Source organism: Podarcis melisellensis (assembly GCF_964234715.1).
Source record: "Podarcis melisellensis genome assembly, chromosome: 3".
In the NCBI taxonomy this organism is placed as follows: Eukaryota; Metazoa; Chordata; class Lepidosauria; order Squamata; family Lacertidae; genus Podarcis; species Podarcis melisellensis.
Genome location: NC_138530.1, coordinates 58,768,748 through 58,784,449, shown reverse-complemented (window position 1 = coordinate 58,784,449; position 15,702 = coordinate 58,768,748). Strand labels below are relative to the sequence as shown.

General features: G+C 42.0%; 1 protein-coding gene across 3 annotated transcripts in view; it reads left to right on the top strand.

Moving 5' to 3' along the window:
* Positions 1-15,702, top strand: part of UTRN (utrophin) — a gene marked incomplete at its 3' end in the record, with an annotated part of 317,155 nt that overhangs the window by 70,816 nt on the left and 230,637 nt on the right. For all 3 annotated transcript variants that reach the window (XM_081905086.1, XM_081905087.1, XM_081905088.1), the window contains exons 18-23: positions 505-628; positions 2,710-2,797; positions 4,075-4,316; positions 4,445-4,625; positions 7,878-8,023; positions 12,959-13,171. In XM_081905086.1, coding sequence (XP_081761212.1) covers positions 505-628; positions 2,710-2,797; positions 4,075-4,316; positions 4,445-4,625; positions 7,878-8,023; positions 12,959-13,171 — 994 coding nt within the window. The remainder of the gene's footprint in view (positions 1-504; positions 629-2,709; positions 2,798-4,074; positions 4,317-4,444; positions 4,626-7,877; positions 8,024-12,958; positions 13,172-15,702) is intronic.

Sequence of the window (15,702 nt, the reverse complement as noted above, 5' to 3'; positions counted from 1 at the left end):
GGTATTTGGGTGGGTAGGCTGCTCAGCGCATGTACAGTAAATGTTTGTTGTTCCCCACTCTTTTCCACTGCTGCCCTGTGTGTGGCTCCTTTTGGTCTCAAAGTACTGCAGCAAGAAAATCAGCAAGTGAGTGAGCAGGTGCAGCAACCATTCACAGTCCACTATTTTGCTCTAGGTCAGGGAAACACAGCAAGTCATCGTAGCAGTTGCTGCATCTGCCCTCTCTGACTAGGTACAGGTGATAGAGAGTGCATGAAGCAACAGTTATTTTGCCCCTCTTTCCTTAGAGATCACTACAGTTTGGCACAGGAAGCCAGGCGAGTGCCATATTGCCGATCTGGTAAAATCTGAGGATTCTTCAAGCATTCAAGACTATGCTAGAAAACATTTTATGTGCATGAACATGTTACTTCAGGGTAGACTGGGGGTTGCATTTTAAGAAAAAAAGATGATGACTGAATGGAGAAGAAATATAAGAAAATATTATTCAATCTCTTATACTAGGCTTGATTCTGAAATTGCTGAGCTGTTGAACTGGATTTTGAAATCAAAAGCTGCCATTCAGGCCATAGAGATCAAAGAGTACAGGAAGATGAGAGAGACTTCAGACATGAAAGAGAAACTGAAGGTAAAGTGAGAAACGGGGAGGCATTTTCACTGAAAAGGTTATTTTGTCAGCTTAAGCTTGCTGTCAGCTGGGGGTAGAGTCTGATCTGGTAGCTTCCTGTGGATTAAGTTCCATTATTAAAAATCTTTAGAGTTTGGCCAAGGTTCAGTCCTCTATACTGGTTATAAACAATACTGTTGAAGTTGTGGCAGGACATCCTTAGAGCTTTAATGGGCATTTCCTTTCCTTTTCCCCTCCTCATACTATTTTCCATTTTCGTTTTAGAAGAGGAATCTGCACATTGTGAGTTGTAGCACATTTTAAAGACAATTTATTCTTAGAAATGGACCCAGCAGGAATTCTCCCCTGATATTTCTGTAAAACTGAGAACCATGGCAAAGTCTTGATTTCAGCCCAGAGAGGCATCTAATAACCTTTCCACATACCCTGTGAAGACCAGAGATCAAAGTATTCTGTGGGTTAGATAATTGGAGTCTTGTTAATGCCTGTGTAAGTTAACTTTAAATAGCTTAATTAATTACACCACCACAGAGAAACCTGAAAGTACATCCCATATGAAATAGATTTCACACATTGTCAGACAGAATAAAATTGTATGACTCATGGGGAGTTTCTCCCCCCCCCCCTTAAGCCTTGTAATGCATTGTGCCTGGTTTGCTTTAATCCTTGATAAAACTTTATGTCTCTTATCTGGATCATTGCTAAATTCTATAGTTTAATATAACAGATGTCCTTGTAAAAGGCTACATACTAGAATGCTGCCAGAGAAGTGTCAAGCTACTTGTTGCAACAATTTTTATGTTCAGCATTATTCCGAAGGCACAGCAAGTGGATTTGATACTTGCCATTCTTAACGCGGGTGGCGCTGTGGGTTAAAGCCTCAGCGCCTAGGGCTTGCCGATCGAAAGGTCGGCGGTTCGAATCCCCGCAGCGGGGTGCGCTCCCGTTGTTCGGTCCCAGCGCCTGCCAACCTAGCAGTTCGAAAGCACCCTCGGGTGCAAGTAGATAAATAGGGACTGCTTACCAGCGGGAAGGTAAACGGCGTTTCCGTGTGCAGCTCTGGCTCGCTAGAGCAGTGATGTCACGCTGGCCACGTGACCCGGATGTGTCTTCGGACAGCGCTGGCCCCTGGCCTCTTGAGTGAGATGGGCGCACAACCCCAGAGTCTGGCAAGACTGGCCCGTACGGCCAGGGGTACCTTTACCTTTACCTTTTATTCTTAATGTACTCTTTTTCCATGAACGGAAGAGCTTTCAGTCTGTGTTCTGTATCGTGTTACTTTGCAAAGACTTGATCTAAAGCCTGTGCCAGCATGATTTCTCTGTACGGCAGTATGGGTCCAATGAGATAGAGAAGTTTTCTTTGAATATCTAATCTGGAGGACTAAAGTGTAGAAAGCGATAAATAAAGAATGGGGATGGAGACAAAAGGCCCAAGAGGATACCAGAAAAGATGTGAGGATTATGGAGAGCTATAATACCTAAACATTCTAATTTATTTATAGATAGTTATGTTTATATGTTCATGGAAAATATTAATAGGTTACTACAGTGGTACCTCGGGTTAAGTACTTAATTCGTTCCGGAGGTCCGTTCTTAACCTGAAACTGTTCTTAACCTGAAGCACTACTTTAGCTAATGAGGCCTCCTGCTGCCGCTGTGCCCCCGGAGCAGGATTTCTGTTCTCATCCTGAAGCAAAGTTCTTAACCTGAAGCACTATTTCTGGGTTAGCAGAGTCTGTAACCCCAAGCGTATGTAATCTGAAGTGTATGTAACCCGAGGTGCCACTGTATTGACTTTAAAGCATTCTCATCCCATCGAATGTGTTCTATAAGTGCCTAATCATAAATAAGTATCTGTTGAATGATACTTACTTGCAGGTAATTATGCATAGAACTACAGCATTAATTTGTTATTTTACTATAAATTACCCTTACTTTCCACCCTTTTGAAGACTAGATTAGGAGCTTACAGAAGGCTCCTAGGTGGACTCATATCTAGGCAATTTATGGGGCCTAACCAGTTACTTTTTTAACAGATAGGTTTTTACTTTCAGTGTTGAAATGTTTTTTTTTAAACAGGCAATAGAAAAAGAAAGGACTGAAAAAAAGAAAGCATTGAATGAACTGAACCAGGTTGGAGAAAATCTGATGGACCAAATGAGAAAAGGTAATCATAATAATAGCATGATACAAGTACTTTGCATTACTTACTCTTGTCAAAACTTGGAGTTTCCAGAAGCTACCAAAAACACCAGAACTATAATAACTGAAATTTATGAAAGCACCAGTTTCTCCTTCACTGAAAGCTGCAAGACCTCAAAAGACATTCTAGTGTTAGTGAGTTGAAATCGTTGATTTCTTATTAAGATAACTTGATTATAGTCCATCTTCATTCCAGACTATTACTATTGTTAAGTCATTTTATTCATAGAAATGACATCTATACAAATAAAAGACAGGTCTAGCAAATCCTGCCCCACCAAAAGAGGCCAGAAATACTTTAAAAATCATCCAGGTCAAGGGCCAAAAGCCCAGGTAGAAAAAAGAAATTGGTCGGTGCTTAAAACTAGGCAAAGGTAGTGTTAGGCGAGCCCTCTCTGGGGAGAGAATTCCACAAGCAGGAAACTGCCACTGAAAAGGCCCATTTCTCAGAAATGGCGCCCTTCCTGTGGAATGCCCTCCCTTCAGATGTCTAGGAGATAAAGAACAACATAACTTTTAGACAACATCTGAAGGCAGCCCTGTATCGGAAAGTGTTTAATGTTTGATATTTTACTATGTTTTATATATGCTGTAAGCCGCCCATAGTGTCTGGGGAAACCCAGCCAGATGGGTGGAGAATGATGATGATGTCATACTCCAGATCTCCTGTGGAAGGGGAAGAACATATTTAGATTACATCCTGTTTGCTTCTTGGCATGTTCATTTATTGGACTTATGCCATGCTCATCCACCCATGTGCTCAGAGGAAGGTACTCTAAGGTACTCAGAGCAGCTTACTTAGGGCTGGCACACAAGAGGAGATTCTGCAGGCACCTATACTTGAACAGGTTCATCATATGTTAATTACATCTGTATTTGGATTCTGCTCTGCCTCTCTTGTCTAGCCTACCAATATATACCTATTACCATGAAAAGGCACAGTTATGAACAACTGAATTCCTAGTGAGATGCTTCTTTTCACTAGATAGCTGGGGAAGATTTGTGCAATTAAAACTGAATTAGTCAGGTGATGGTTGTAAAAAAAAGCATTTTTTATTTTTATTTAAAAAATGGAATGCGGGTGAACTTAAATCATTCCATATGTTACAGTTTGCAAGTGATTGACAAGGAAACCATTGTTACTATTGAGCCTGATCTAAGTAAGCTTATAAGAGAAGCATGTATTGTTGTGTTGGTGAATACTGCATATTAAAACAGTTTTTATTTCTTTTGCTTGTTCAGAAGGGCTTCCTACTGAAGATGTAGCGAATGCCCTCGAGAAGCTGTTGGCAGAGTGGAAAAGGGTAGGCTGGCACTTGGAAGAAGTTGCAAGAAAAGTGCAATGCCAGGATGAAGTAAACATTTATTTTAGGGAAATAGATGAGCTTGATAAGAGTTTGTGTGAAAAAGAATTATGGCTGAAAGAAAAGTCTTCTTCATCATTGCAACAGCAACCTTTAACAACTCTAAAGGAGTTGTGCCAGGTAAACTTGTTCATTGTGAGATGCATAAACAAAATGGAATTATAAACTGAACCTACAGTGGTAGGAACCCAGTGTTGTTTAAATGATGATAATGCTTGTGTGTGTGTGCTTATACTTCACTTTCACAGAGGGAACACAATGACCTATTAAGTCTGAGTCCCTGGATTGAACAGCTGAAAACCCAGGGCAAGGTCCTTGCATCCCAGCCGGGTGCTCCAGACTTTACTGAGGAAAACATAAAGTCTTTGAATGATCGCTTCAAGTCTGCTCAACAGAAACTGGAGGGTCTGTCACAGCAAGTGAAGAAAGGTGTGTTTTTATTTAACATGTGGATATGTTTTTTAAAAAAACACTTACCCGCTTACAATATATTGCTATTTTTTTGCTTGTAGCAAAAACCTTAGAATTGCTGCTTTGTGTTCACCACAGATTCTGTGTATAAATTACATAGTCTCGCTGGAAGCATAGCATAGATTTTGTAGCTCCTTGTAAAGGAATAAGCCCAATTTCTATTTTCTCTGCTTGCTGTATAACAAAATCATTTTCTTCATAAAAGCAATGCCTAGATTGCTACTTTTTGGATGCAGGTCATTTATAAATGCCACTAATTTTGAAGGTGGTTCAGAGAAAAACAGGAAAACACTGAATTGCCTACAGAGATGTAAAAAAGATGTATATGCTGTTTCTGCATATATAACTTAACGACATTTTAAAGAGACAAATTTATCTTTCAGCATTATTTATTTCAAGGTCAGCTTACCAGTCTCATGCTATGGGGGGATCTATGTAGAGTGCATTTAAATATCACTGTCTAAAATAGTAGCGCTTAGTTTTATGTATAATGTATGAAGCCATTCAGTATGTCAAAAACACAGGAACTGTCTTCTCTTTCATTGTCCTTGGACGGGAAGACTTTAGTGAAATTACTGCTATGATAATTTAATTTATATCCTGCCAGATCAGATATTTGCTTCAGGCAACTAAATGAACGCCATACTTTTAAAAATACTGCTTAAAATCATCAATAAATGCTTAAAATGTAAGTGTCAATGTAACACTCCAGTGAAACCAAAATTTCAATACACGTAAACTTACACAACTACTTAATGTTGCTTTAGGTCCCAGCTTTTCCATGCAGTTAGTATTTGCCTGTGCTCCTTTGTATTTCTGTACGTTTGGATCTGAAGTCAAATGCTCCATTCTGTAAATGACGAAGAGTTCCATTGACAGAAGCTCTTTCCATTGATGGAATGAAATGTTTAGATTCTTTATATTTATTATCCCACCAGGCCTGATGGCTTTCTCTCAAACTTGAAAAGTGAACTTCATGGTGTGTTATGGATACATTGCAAATTTTTAACAGATTAATACACAGGCAACTGGTGTCAGTTTGATGTTTAATTTTTTATGCAGTTTTGATTTTATGTCCACAAGGTAATAACTGTATATTTGTAATGGAGAAAAATGAAGATTCCATAGTATTTTAAGAAAAATTTGCTCAGGTACTATTGTGGCAGAATAGTTTGTGAACACCTTTGGTCTATTCCTGCCAAGTTATGCTTCTGCCAGGCTATTAATGCTCTGTTCCCGGTCTCCAATAAAGGGATTACAGTTTCATCCATATTGTGGTGAATAATCATTTGGTTCTTTTTTTATTTTTTTAACCGAAGCACCTCAACAGAGAAATGCAGTAGCAAAAATAATTATATAAATATTATTATTTAACATAGTGTTAGTTCAGAAGTGCAATGTTGTACCATTGTCCTTCAGTTTTCAAACACAGAAATACAATGAAAAATCAGTTATTTATCAATTGCTGCCTTAAGCTTTTTTTAATTATTATTTTTTTAAAAACTTAACTGTAGTGCTGTACTCCATAATTAGGGATTTAAAGATATGTAGTTTAATATAAAGGAAAACTGTCATCATTCAAACTAACCTTGATGTTTTTATCATGTTTCTCCAGAATTTCCAAAAAAAGGGTAAACTTACTGGATAGTGTGATTGATTCTTATAACCATATATATATCCTTGCTTTCTTCTTATGGTTTCCTGGATAACCTGAGCTTTTACAGTATTGTAGGAGTTTCTTGGTTCAGAACATATAGGTCAAAATATGCTTGAGGTAAATGCTATAGCCTGCAGCATTTGATGGAATAAAAGAGAAACATTCAGGAGGGCAATTGAGGTTTAGAACAAAAAGATTAATGCTTGATATATAATAATAAGGGCCCTGCTGGGTCAACCCACTTTTGCAAATGGAGTTCTTGAGTATTTATCGCCTCTGAACATGGAGATTCTATATAGCTATCATGACTAATAGCCATTTGTGCAACACTTCTCTGTGAATTTCCCTAAAGCCATTTCCCAGCCACCTGAGCTATGGATATAGCATCTTGTAGCAGTGAACTGAATTCTATAAATTAACTTTGCATTGTGCAGAGAAGTAGGTTATTTTGTATATCCTGTATCTGCTTCGTGTCAATTCAACTGGATGACTCTTGAGTCTGTGAGAGACAGATGAAAATTCTATCTCTTACTCCACAGCATGGATATTTTTATAAGCCTATATCATGTGTCCATTTAATTGCCTTTTTTTTCTAAACTAAGAATCCTCAAATGTGTTAGCCTTCCCTCATAAAAAGAAGGGATTATCAATGTCCGAAGTCACTCTTGTGGTAATTATAGATGTGACTTAAACAGCACATCCAGCCAAATGTTCAGTGGCTTCCATGTACAACTGGCAGTGTTCCTTGCAACATTTCTAGGGGAGTTGGGTCTCTGTCCTGTTTTGCAGCATAATTTCCATTAGATGAACCTCTGCCAACCCCACATATGCAGTCAAGAGGAGAACTTTTATTTTAAATAAGGCAAAAATGATATGGTGGCCATGTTCACATGTAGCAATAAACCCAAGAATCTGACTTGATTAATCATAAGGTGTATGTGCTGGTGCAAGCAGCCCAATTACTCCTGCTGTGGCCTCGCTTTATGCAAGCAGATAAACCATGAAGGTGATAGTTTAGTGTTATGCGCAGGTTTTGGGGTTGTTGCTTGTTTTCCCCTAATGAGCTAGGGTTCATACGTCAGAAACAAACCGTTAAGACTGACTAGTGATCTTAACTTGTTAGGGAGAAACAAATCACAATCCTAACAAATCACAATGCCTGATTCAGACATAATCTTAAACTAACCCGTTCTTGAGGTTTTTTTTAACCAGGTCACATGAAGAGAGAAGCAAAGTGGGCCAAATTGGACTGTGTGCACCTGCATACATCTCACACACAATATTGTGTTTTAAGCCAAGATTTTTTGGCTTGGTTTTCCCCCTGAACACAGCCAACACAACTCTGGTGTGCTAGTGAGCTGCTCTTTCCCCTTACAAATCAGCTCTGGTGGTTTGGAGAGCCCCAAGAACAGTATTTGGTGGGAGGTGAGAGGATATCATTCTTTGGGGCAAACTGAAATGCTTCTGCTGACTGAATGTTGAATTCCCCTGTATGCCTTTTTTAAAAAATAATAATAATATTCATATCCATTACGTTTTTATTTTGAAAGTAGAATTGGAAAGCCAGCCTTCTAAGGACTATTTGGATGCTTTGAAAAAACTGAAGGGTGAGCTGAATGATTTGGAAAGCAAGGCACAATCTGTCATGAATGCAGTGAATGACTTTAGTAAAGTTGAGAGAGCCTTGCAGCAGACAAAGGTATGTTCCCTTTTTTCACTTCAGCAAATTTAAACTCAGACGCAGCTGTCTATAGTCAGCTTGGCTTTTTTATGCCATTGCATTTTAAATTAAGCCGACTAACATTGGTGTGTACCATTGGGGTGTGGGTGCGGAGAAGAATTAGACTTTTCCCACAGTTTTAACAGGCTTATATGTGAAAACTGCTGCTCAGTAAGATAGGTGTGACAAGCAACATGTGTTGTGTTGTATAAATAGTTGTGGATGTACGAAAAACACAGGCCTAATGTGAGTGATGCATTCAAAATATGCATGCTTCCTTTTCTATAGTTTCAGGCAAAATAGCAAGTGTTAGCTAAGCTGTTTTGCCTAGCAGTCAATCAGACCTCCCATGTCCTTGCAGAGCATATGGGAAGGAAAGAAAGAACTAGACAACAATAGGTTCCACAAAACTGGACACAGCTTTCCTAAAATAGCATCGCATCCATGCATTTACAAAGATCAATGTGGAAGAAATGGTTCTAATGCCCCACTCCGCCCATATTAGCTACTCAGGGAGACCCACATGGGTAGCCAGCTGAAATACCTTCCTGACACCAAAGTTTTCAAACTTGATGGATTGTGACCCATTCCCTGGGTGACAAATCATGTGTATCTGCCTAAAGAAGGAGGTTTGATCCTTTTTGCTCACCCCACCCTTCGATATGTATTGCTGGCCAGTTGGATGCAATGGTAGGGAATTAGGGCTGCAAATCATGCCTTCCTGCAGGAGGAGAGGGATGAGGGCCAATTTCTTTTTTGCCATGCTTTTGATTGAGACGTGACCTGCTAATTGCTTTACGATCGCCAATTAGCCATTTACAACGGTCCGGTACGCTTCCTCACAAGCTGCGGCACTTCTGCTCCGTCCAGTCACGCCTTGCAGAGTAAACACAACGGCAAAAACTGTCGCCTAGCTTCAGATAAACTCAGAAAGCACTTGTGTCCATTAAACAGTTATTTATTGCTGCAATTCATCAAAACAATCCTGGGCTTCTTTCAGCCATAGCAAAGACACGTCCTTTCCCCTCAAAGACACAGAGAAAAGTGCTAGCTCCTCCCAGCTTCGAAAACTGACATCAGAATGTGACGCACTACTCAGAACAACTTTAACCAGTTAAGTTCTGAACATTAACACCCCCTCTTGCGTCGCGTTTTGACAAGACCTGTGGAACATCCTCAGCAAAACTCTGTGAGATCAATCCCTTCCCCAATGCCTTGCGCCCTCTCCCGGCGTTCCTGTTAGACAACTGTGGAACAACCTCACAACTCTCAGAATCGCACTGTGCGAAACTTACCCACGCACCTGTGGCCTGGTACCTCTCAGGTGGAATACCCTTCGTTGTGCGACTAGATCGCCTGGGCACAAACTCAGGGGTTTCCTCTGACTCACTGTGGTCAGCAGGTGTGTCCTCTGCATCATGGGATTCCCCCTCTGACTTAAAGCGTCTTCGAATCCTCTCCATTACACTCACAGGGGAACTAGGCTCACTCTTGGGCTCTCTTTTAACAACTTGTGGAGATGCCCCATCCTGCTCTTGACCCTGGTCAGTGACCTGGTCGTCGTCAGCAGACTCAGCCTCTCCTTCCTCCTCATCTGAACCTTCCTGTTCTGCATCAGAAAGACATTCTGAAAGAACATCACGCTGTGCAGGAATCTTTGGCCTTTCATCCTGCTCAAAGAACTCAGCGTGTTTACTGATTAGCAGTTTATTCTGATCACCTGATGGGTATGCAAATCTCCATGCGCAAGCTGCTGGCTCATACCCACAGAAGATCATTTTCTGGAACTTGGATCCATCTGGCCCTGGCAAAGCCTCAGGCACCGGCACAGATGCAGGTGATCCAAACGTGCGCAGAAAGTGAATCTGGGGTTTCCTGCCATGCAACATGAAGTAAGGTGTGTCACCTACCAGTGAATTGTAGGTACGATTCCACACATAACTGACCGCCTCCAACCAAAACTTTGGAGGTAATCCAGCATCTGTCAGCATCACCTGTGCAGCCTTAACCAGAGCTTCACTCCTAAGCTCTGCCACCCCCCTCTGCTGGGGAGAAGTAACTGTGTGATGTATCCCTTTCTTGTGAAAGAACCTCTGCAAAGCAGAACCAGTAAACGTAGCGTGTCTGTCACTGGTGACCGCTTGCACTCTGGTGGAGAACCTTAGTTCCACCGCTTCAATCCAGCTTTTAATCAGCTGTGCTGCGTCCTCCCTGGATTTGAGACCGTGAGTCCAGGTGTTCTGCGAAAAACTGTCCTGTATCGTTAGCAGAAACTTGGCCCCTCCCAGACTAGGTTCACCTATGGGACCGAACAGATCTATGTGGACAAGATCAAAAGGTTTAGTGGTTACCCTCTCCACCTTTGGGTAACTGCACCCTCTTATCTTTGCCTGTCTGCAAGTGTCACAATTTATGGCACTTCCACAATCTTTAATCTTACACCCTTTGGCAACCTCAGGTAGTACCTGCAGTTCTTCTAGAGAACCATGAATTGTCCTCTGGTGCCATACACAAGCACATGTAACATGAGCGGGAATTGTAGCACGCAGGGCTTGTGCTTTCTCAACCTTCCCCTCACCCCCAAGAGACGTTTTAAGAATGAAAAGATCATTCTGCCCCTTCTTAATCTTGGCAAGTATCCTCTCTCCTTTGGAGATTGTGCAGACAGCATTTTCAAAACAAACCTTAAACCCCTTTTTTAACAAATAAGGCACAGACAAAAGACAGTGAGGATCTCTGGGATGGTGCACACTTCGACCTCCTCCTGCAAAACAGAAAGGAATATTGTAGCAAAGTTAGATACATTTCCTTTTTGTCCATTTGCAAATAAAACAGTTTGTCCAGCTGGAACTGCTTTGCAATTCCACATCTTAACTGCAGGGGTCTCTGGAACCATGTTGCGATTAGCTGCTGAGTCAATCACAAAGCAAAGCTCTGAGTTTCTCACACAGCTGTTCTCAAACAAAGCCATACTGGCAGTCAGTTGATAAGCCTTCTCTTGTTTGCCACGTTCAGCTCTACGCCTGCCTGCCTTTCCAGGCTGGTTGCCATGGAAACCCGGCTGGTTCCCATGGGAAGTGACCTTGGCAACATCCTGCTTCGGCTCTCTGCTCCGGTGGGGGCAATTGCGACGCAGATGTTCAGCTCCAGTGGAAAAACACTGCCCGGGGCTCCTTTCTGCTGGCCTGGCCCTCCTTCTTCTGGAAAAGCGCCTCATGCCAGCCCCGCCCCCTCTGAAACGGCCGTCCACTCCAGAACTCTCAGAGGAAAACTCTTTAAACTTGCCTTTGGAATTCTTCGCCCCCCCAACCTGCTCAACAGCGCTCCTTGAGGCTGATTCATCGGGAAACAGAGCTGCTTCACCAGCTTCTCCAGGGCTCTGGCCTCCTGCTGAAGTTTCACACAAACTTCTCAGCACCTCCCAGGCAGCCCTTGCTGACTTTACGCCCTCCAGATGGGGTTTCAGCGATGCATGTACGCATGCCTTCAGCATATCAAGCTCTCTTTGCATTCTCTGCTGGCTATCTTCAGCCAACGCAGCCTCAAAGCCTGCAACGTCTTGCGTAGGGGTTACTGGCTCCCTCTGGCTTACTTCCCAAAGCCCTGTGACCAGAAACCAACCCCTTACTCTTCTTGACCAGGTTGGCCAACTTGTTAAAGTTAGCTTTTCCAAGGGGATGTCCTCAAGGACCTGGCTGGCTGCCATTCTCTTCCGTTCTCCCAAGGGTGCCCCAAGCTTACTCACGTATCAGCTTTTCCAGCTCACCCGTCCGTGGAGAAACAATTTTCCAGCTGCTCTCAGCTCAGCTCCCAGCTCCCAGCAACTCTCTTGCCTCCGGCCAGCTTCTCTGCCTCAGAACGCAGACTTCAAAGCATTCCGGCAGCTCCAGCGACAGCTTTACGAGCGATTTATGACGTCACCCATAACCTGTCAGTATTATTGATTGAGACGTGACCTGCTAATTGCTTTACGATCGCCAATTAGCCATTTACAACGGTCCGGTACGCTTCCTCACAAGCTGCGGCACTTCTGCTCCGTCCAGACACGCCTTGCAGAGTAAACACAGCGGCAAAAACTGTCGCCTAGCTTCAGATAAACTCAGAAAGCACTTGTGTCCATTAAACTTTTATTTATTGCTGCAATTCATCAAAACAATCCTGGGCTTCTTTCAGCCATAGCAAAGACACGTCCTTTTCCCTCAAAGACACAGAGAAAAGTGCTAGCTCCTCCCAGCTTCGAAAACTGACGTCAGAATGTGACGCACTACTCAGAACAACTTTAACCAGTTAAGTTCTGAACATTAACAATGCTTTGCCAGCTGGTAAGAGGCAGAAGTGGGGAACTGCGGCCTGCTTGTTTCTTTTTTCTGTACTTCCTTTCTCCAGTACAAAATTGTGCAATTTCAGAGCTGTTTATGGATTTCTTCCCCACTGCTGCTATGTTTTTTGGTTGGGGGTGGGGCATAGAAAATCACTTGATCAGGTCAGCAGTTAACGGATTCACCACCCATAAATAGATTTGTCTCAGAAAACCTTTTGCCTCACTTTTCTCTAGAACAACTATCCTGTGAGTTGTAATAGAAGCAGCTGGACATGCAAGCTGGAGGTCCTAGGAGCCTCATTTTATGTCCTGTTGTCCTGTCAACAGAAACATCAGGACTTTTGAATGAATTCACATGAAAAAAAATCCTTGTGGCTCTGGGAATTATATTGACACAAAACCCATTTTGGCATGAGAAAATATTGTTGGGCATGAGAAAATATTGTTGGGTGACACAAAGGCCACATCTATTGCTATATTTTCTTTGTCGTGTTGTAATATGTATAGTTAAAGATGATATATTTTACACAGAACATGGAATTGCTGCCATGTGCAAAAGTGAAATGTATTTCTGTTTAATCCTTTCCCTGCAGATGATCTGTGAAACTCTGGAAAATCAGAAAAGTGTGGTTGATAAACTTGCTGCAGACACACAGGTCTTAGAGAAGCATATTTCTTCTGAAAAATCAAAGCTCTACAAGCAAGAATTCAAGTGTTTGCAGGGATACAGGGACAAGTTAAATATGAAGGTTTCTAAAGACGTTCACCTGCTGGAAGAAATTATTTCCAAACTGAGAATATTTGAGGTAAATATATGACCACGATTGTGTGGGTCAGTCATCCTGCTAACAGGACAGAATACCATCAAATTAGGACATCAAAGTAAATCTAGGAGAAAATGAATGAATACAAACCCTTATGGAAGTTCCCCTTTGAAGGGGGTTGGGATCACAGGGTTTATGCCTTTTGATTATGGGAAATGTTGTCTGAGGCCACAATATTCTGAACTAAACCACAAGTTGTTAGCGGCTTTAGAACAGGAAAAGAAATACCTGCCTTGACTCATGCTAAAGTTAACGTTAATGCTAAATTGTAGAATTTTTGTTTCTAACTATAAGTTAATTGCCAAAAATGGACCTTGACTTGTTACCTTATTCTGGTTTGTTTTCTTCGGAATATTTATGAGCATAATCTGTCTTCTGAGGGACGGATGTGCCACATGGTCAGATTAACAAGAGAGGTGAATAGTGGGCTAGATTTGAGCATGAGCCAGAGAGCAAGGGCTATATTTTCACATTGTTGTAATGAAAGAACAAATGGACCAGAAAGGAAGGGCTGCATTTTCACATTGTTCACTCATTAGAGCAATGCTTGGCAACAGACTGAATGTGCAAAGCAATGGGCAGGGAGGAATCAGATAAAGCCAAAGCTTTGTGCCTGGTCAGCTGGGTGGATGTTGGTGATGTCAGTGGATATGGAAAGTATACAAACAGATGAGTATCAAAAGAAGGATCTAATGTATTAAACAAAGTAAAAGGTTTGGGGGGAAGGAATGAAATCAGTACCTGTAGGTTTTGTAATGAGAAAATAGTGGTTTTGGTGAGGGAGATGGAAGTCAAATTGCATGGCTCCAGAAGCAAAAATTGAGGAATGTCAGGACAGCAAAAGGAAGTGGCATGTTTTATGATGGACATGGAGAACCTCTGGCACACAGGCCTGATTAGGCCTGGAACAGATCCCAGTTTGGTCTGCAAGGCCGCTTCCTCAAAATCATGCCCGCCTCTTCCACTCCTCATGTTATATCAAGTGTGGGGCAGACAGAGATGTGCCTGCCAGCATACTCTTGATTGTTCCTTGTCAAGGGAGGTTGACTGCCAGCCAGCCGAGCCCACTGGGATGACATTGGAGCAGAGCTATACATTGAAAACTCTCTTGCACAGCCAACCCCTGCTGAAATCAGAGCTTGATGTTCTAACAGATGCTACTTCAAGCCTGCTGGAATTTGCTGCACTAGGGAGTTCTCAATAGGGCTTCCTCACACAGATGACCCCTGCCAAAAGTAGGGCTCAAAGTCTGCACAGATCAACTGATAGACTCAGAATTCAGGTCCACTAAAACCTCATCAAGAATCACTGGTGCAAATGATGACTACCAAAAAGAGAGCTTGATGTCAGCACCAATCAGCTGAGTGGTGCTGACTTCAAAGCTTACTTGGTGGGCTTGAATTTTCCTTTGTAGCACTATTTGAATTAAAGTTGTGTGTCATCTGACATCATAATGACATCAAATGATTTGAACAGTGACTGGCCTGTCAGAGTGACCCACTGTGGGCAGGGGAACCCAGCATCAGCACCACCATTGTTTTGGGAGACTAAAGGCAAGTTGCTCCATAGATATCTGATGGTATTTATAGGTGCAGATGGGGCAAGAAATCATTTTTGGAGGTTGGGGGACAGGGGGACATAGCGACTCTGTTGGAGCTAAAGGAGAAGGTTGGGTTCACTATAGTGGAGAGGAGGGATAATGACAGTGGAGATGTGGCAGCTAGAAGTCAGGAGGGAAAATGATCAAAGGGATCATGAGAAATCCTTGGCCATAAGATGTCTGCTTTAGGTACATAAAATGCCTTGTCAATGTTAGGCAATATATAAATAGTAATTTGGCTGAAGAATATTTACTGCTCAGTTCTACAGGCTAGAGTGTATCTCTATTGGCCTGTAGTGAATACCCTTGGAACTACTGTGTGTGCTCCCTGTTTTGGAAACTTTTCTTCACAAGCAAATCAAGTCAGCTGAAAAAATGCCAGAAGCTGGAGGTAGAACAAAAAATGCCAAGAATCTGGACATAAATTATCCCTCTGTATCAAGATGCAGAGCACAATAGGTACTTTGATGAATACCTAGAACAAGTATCCTTTAAGATGGCAATATATATGCACAATCAGCAAAGAATAAAAATGAGAAGCATAACTGAATTCTGGTAGAGATATTTCTAAAACCACTGAGGCTGATCATATAGTTGATCTAAAATAGAACAGAATTTAATTCCCAACCCAGCTCTGCTGAATTCAAGGCTCTCTAGCCTGTTCACATCCTTCTTGACTTCTTTGTTGCCTTTTGATACAATTAACTATCCTCTTCTCTACTTTATTCCCTTCACAACCTAAACCTGTACCTGCTATCAACTGTTTCTTTTCCTACTCTTTCAGGGATTTGCTCTCTCTTAACTTTCTCCCTTGTAGACCCTCAGGGATGTTTGGAGTCCCCTGGTCTTCTGTTTCCCTGCATTCTTGGTTTCTGTGGTCACCTCAAATCACATGGATTTCAGCATTTCCTAT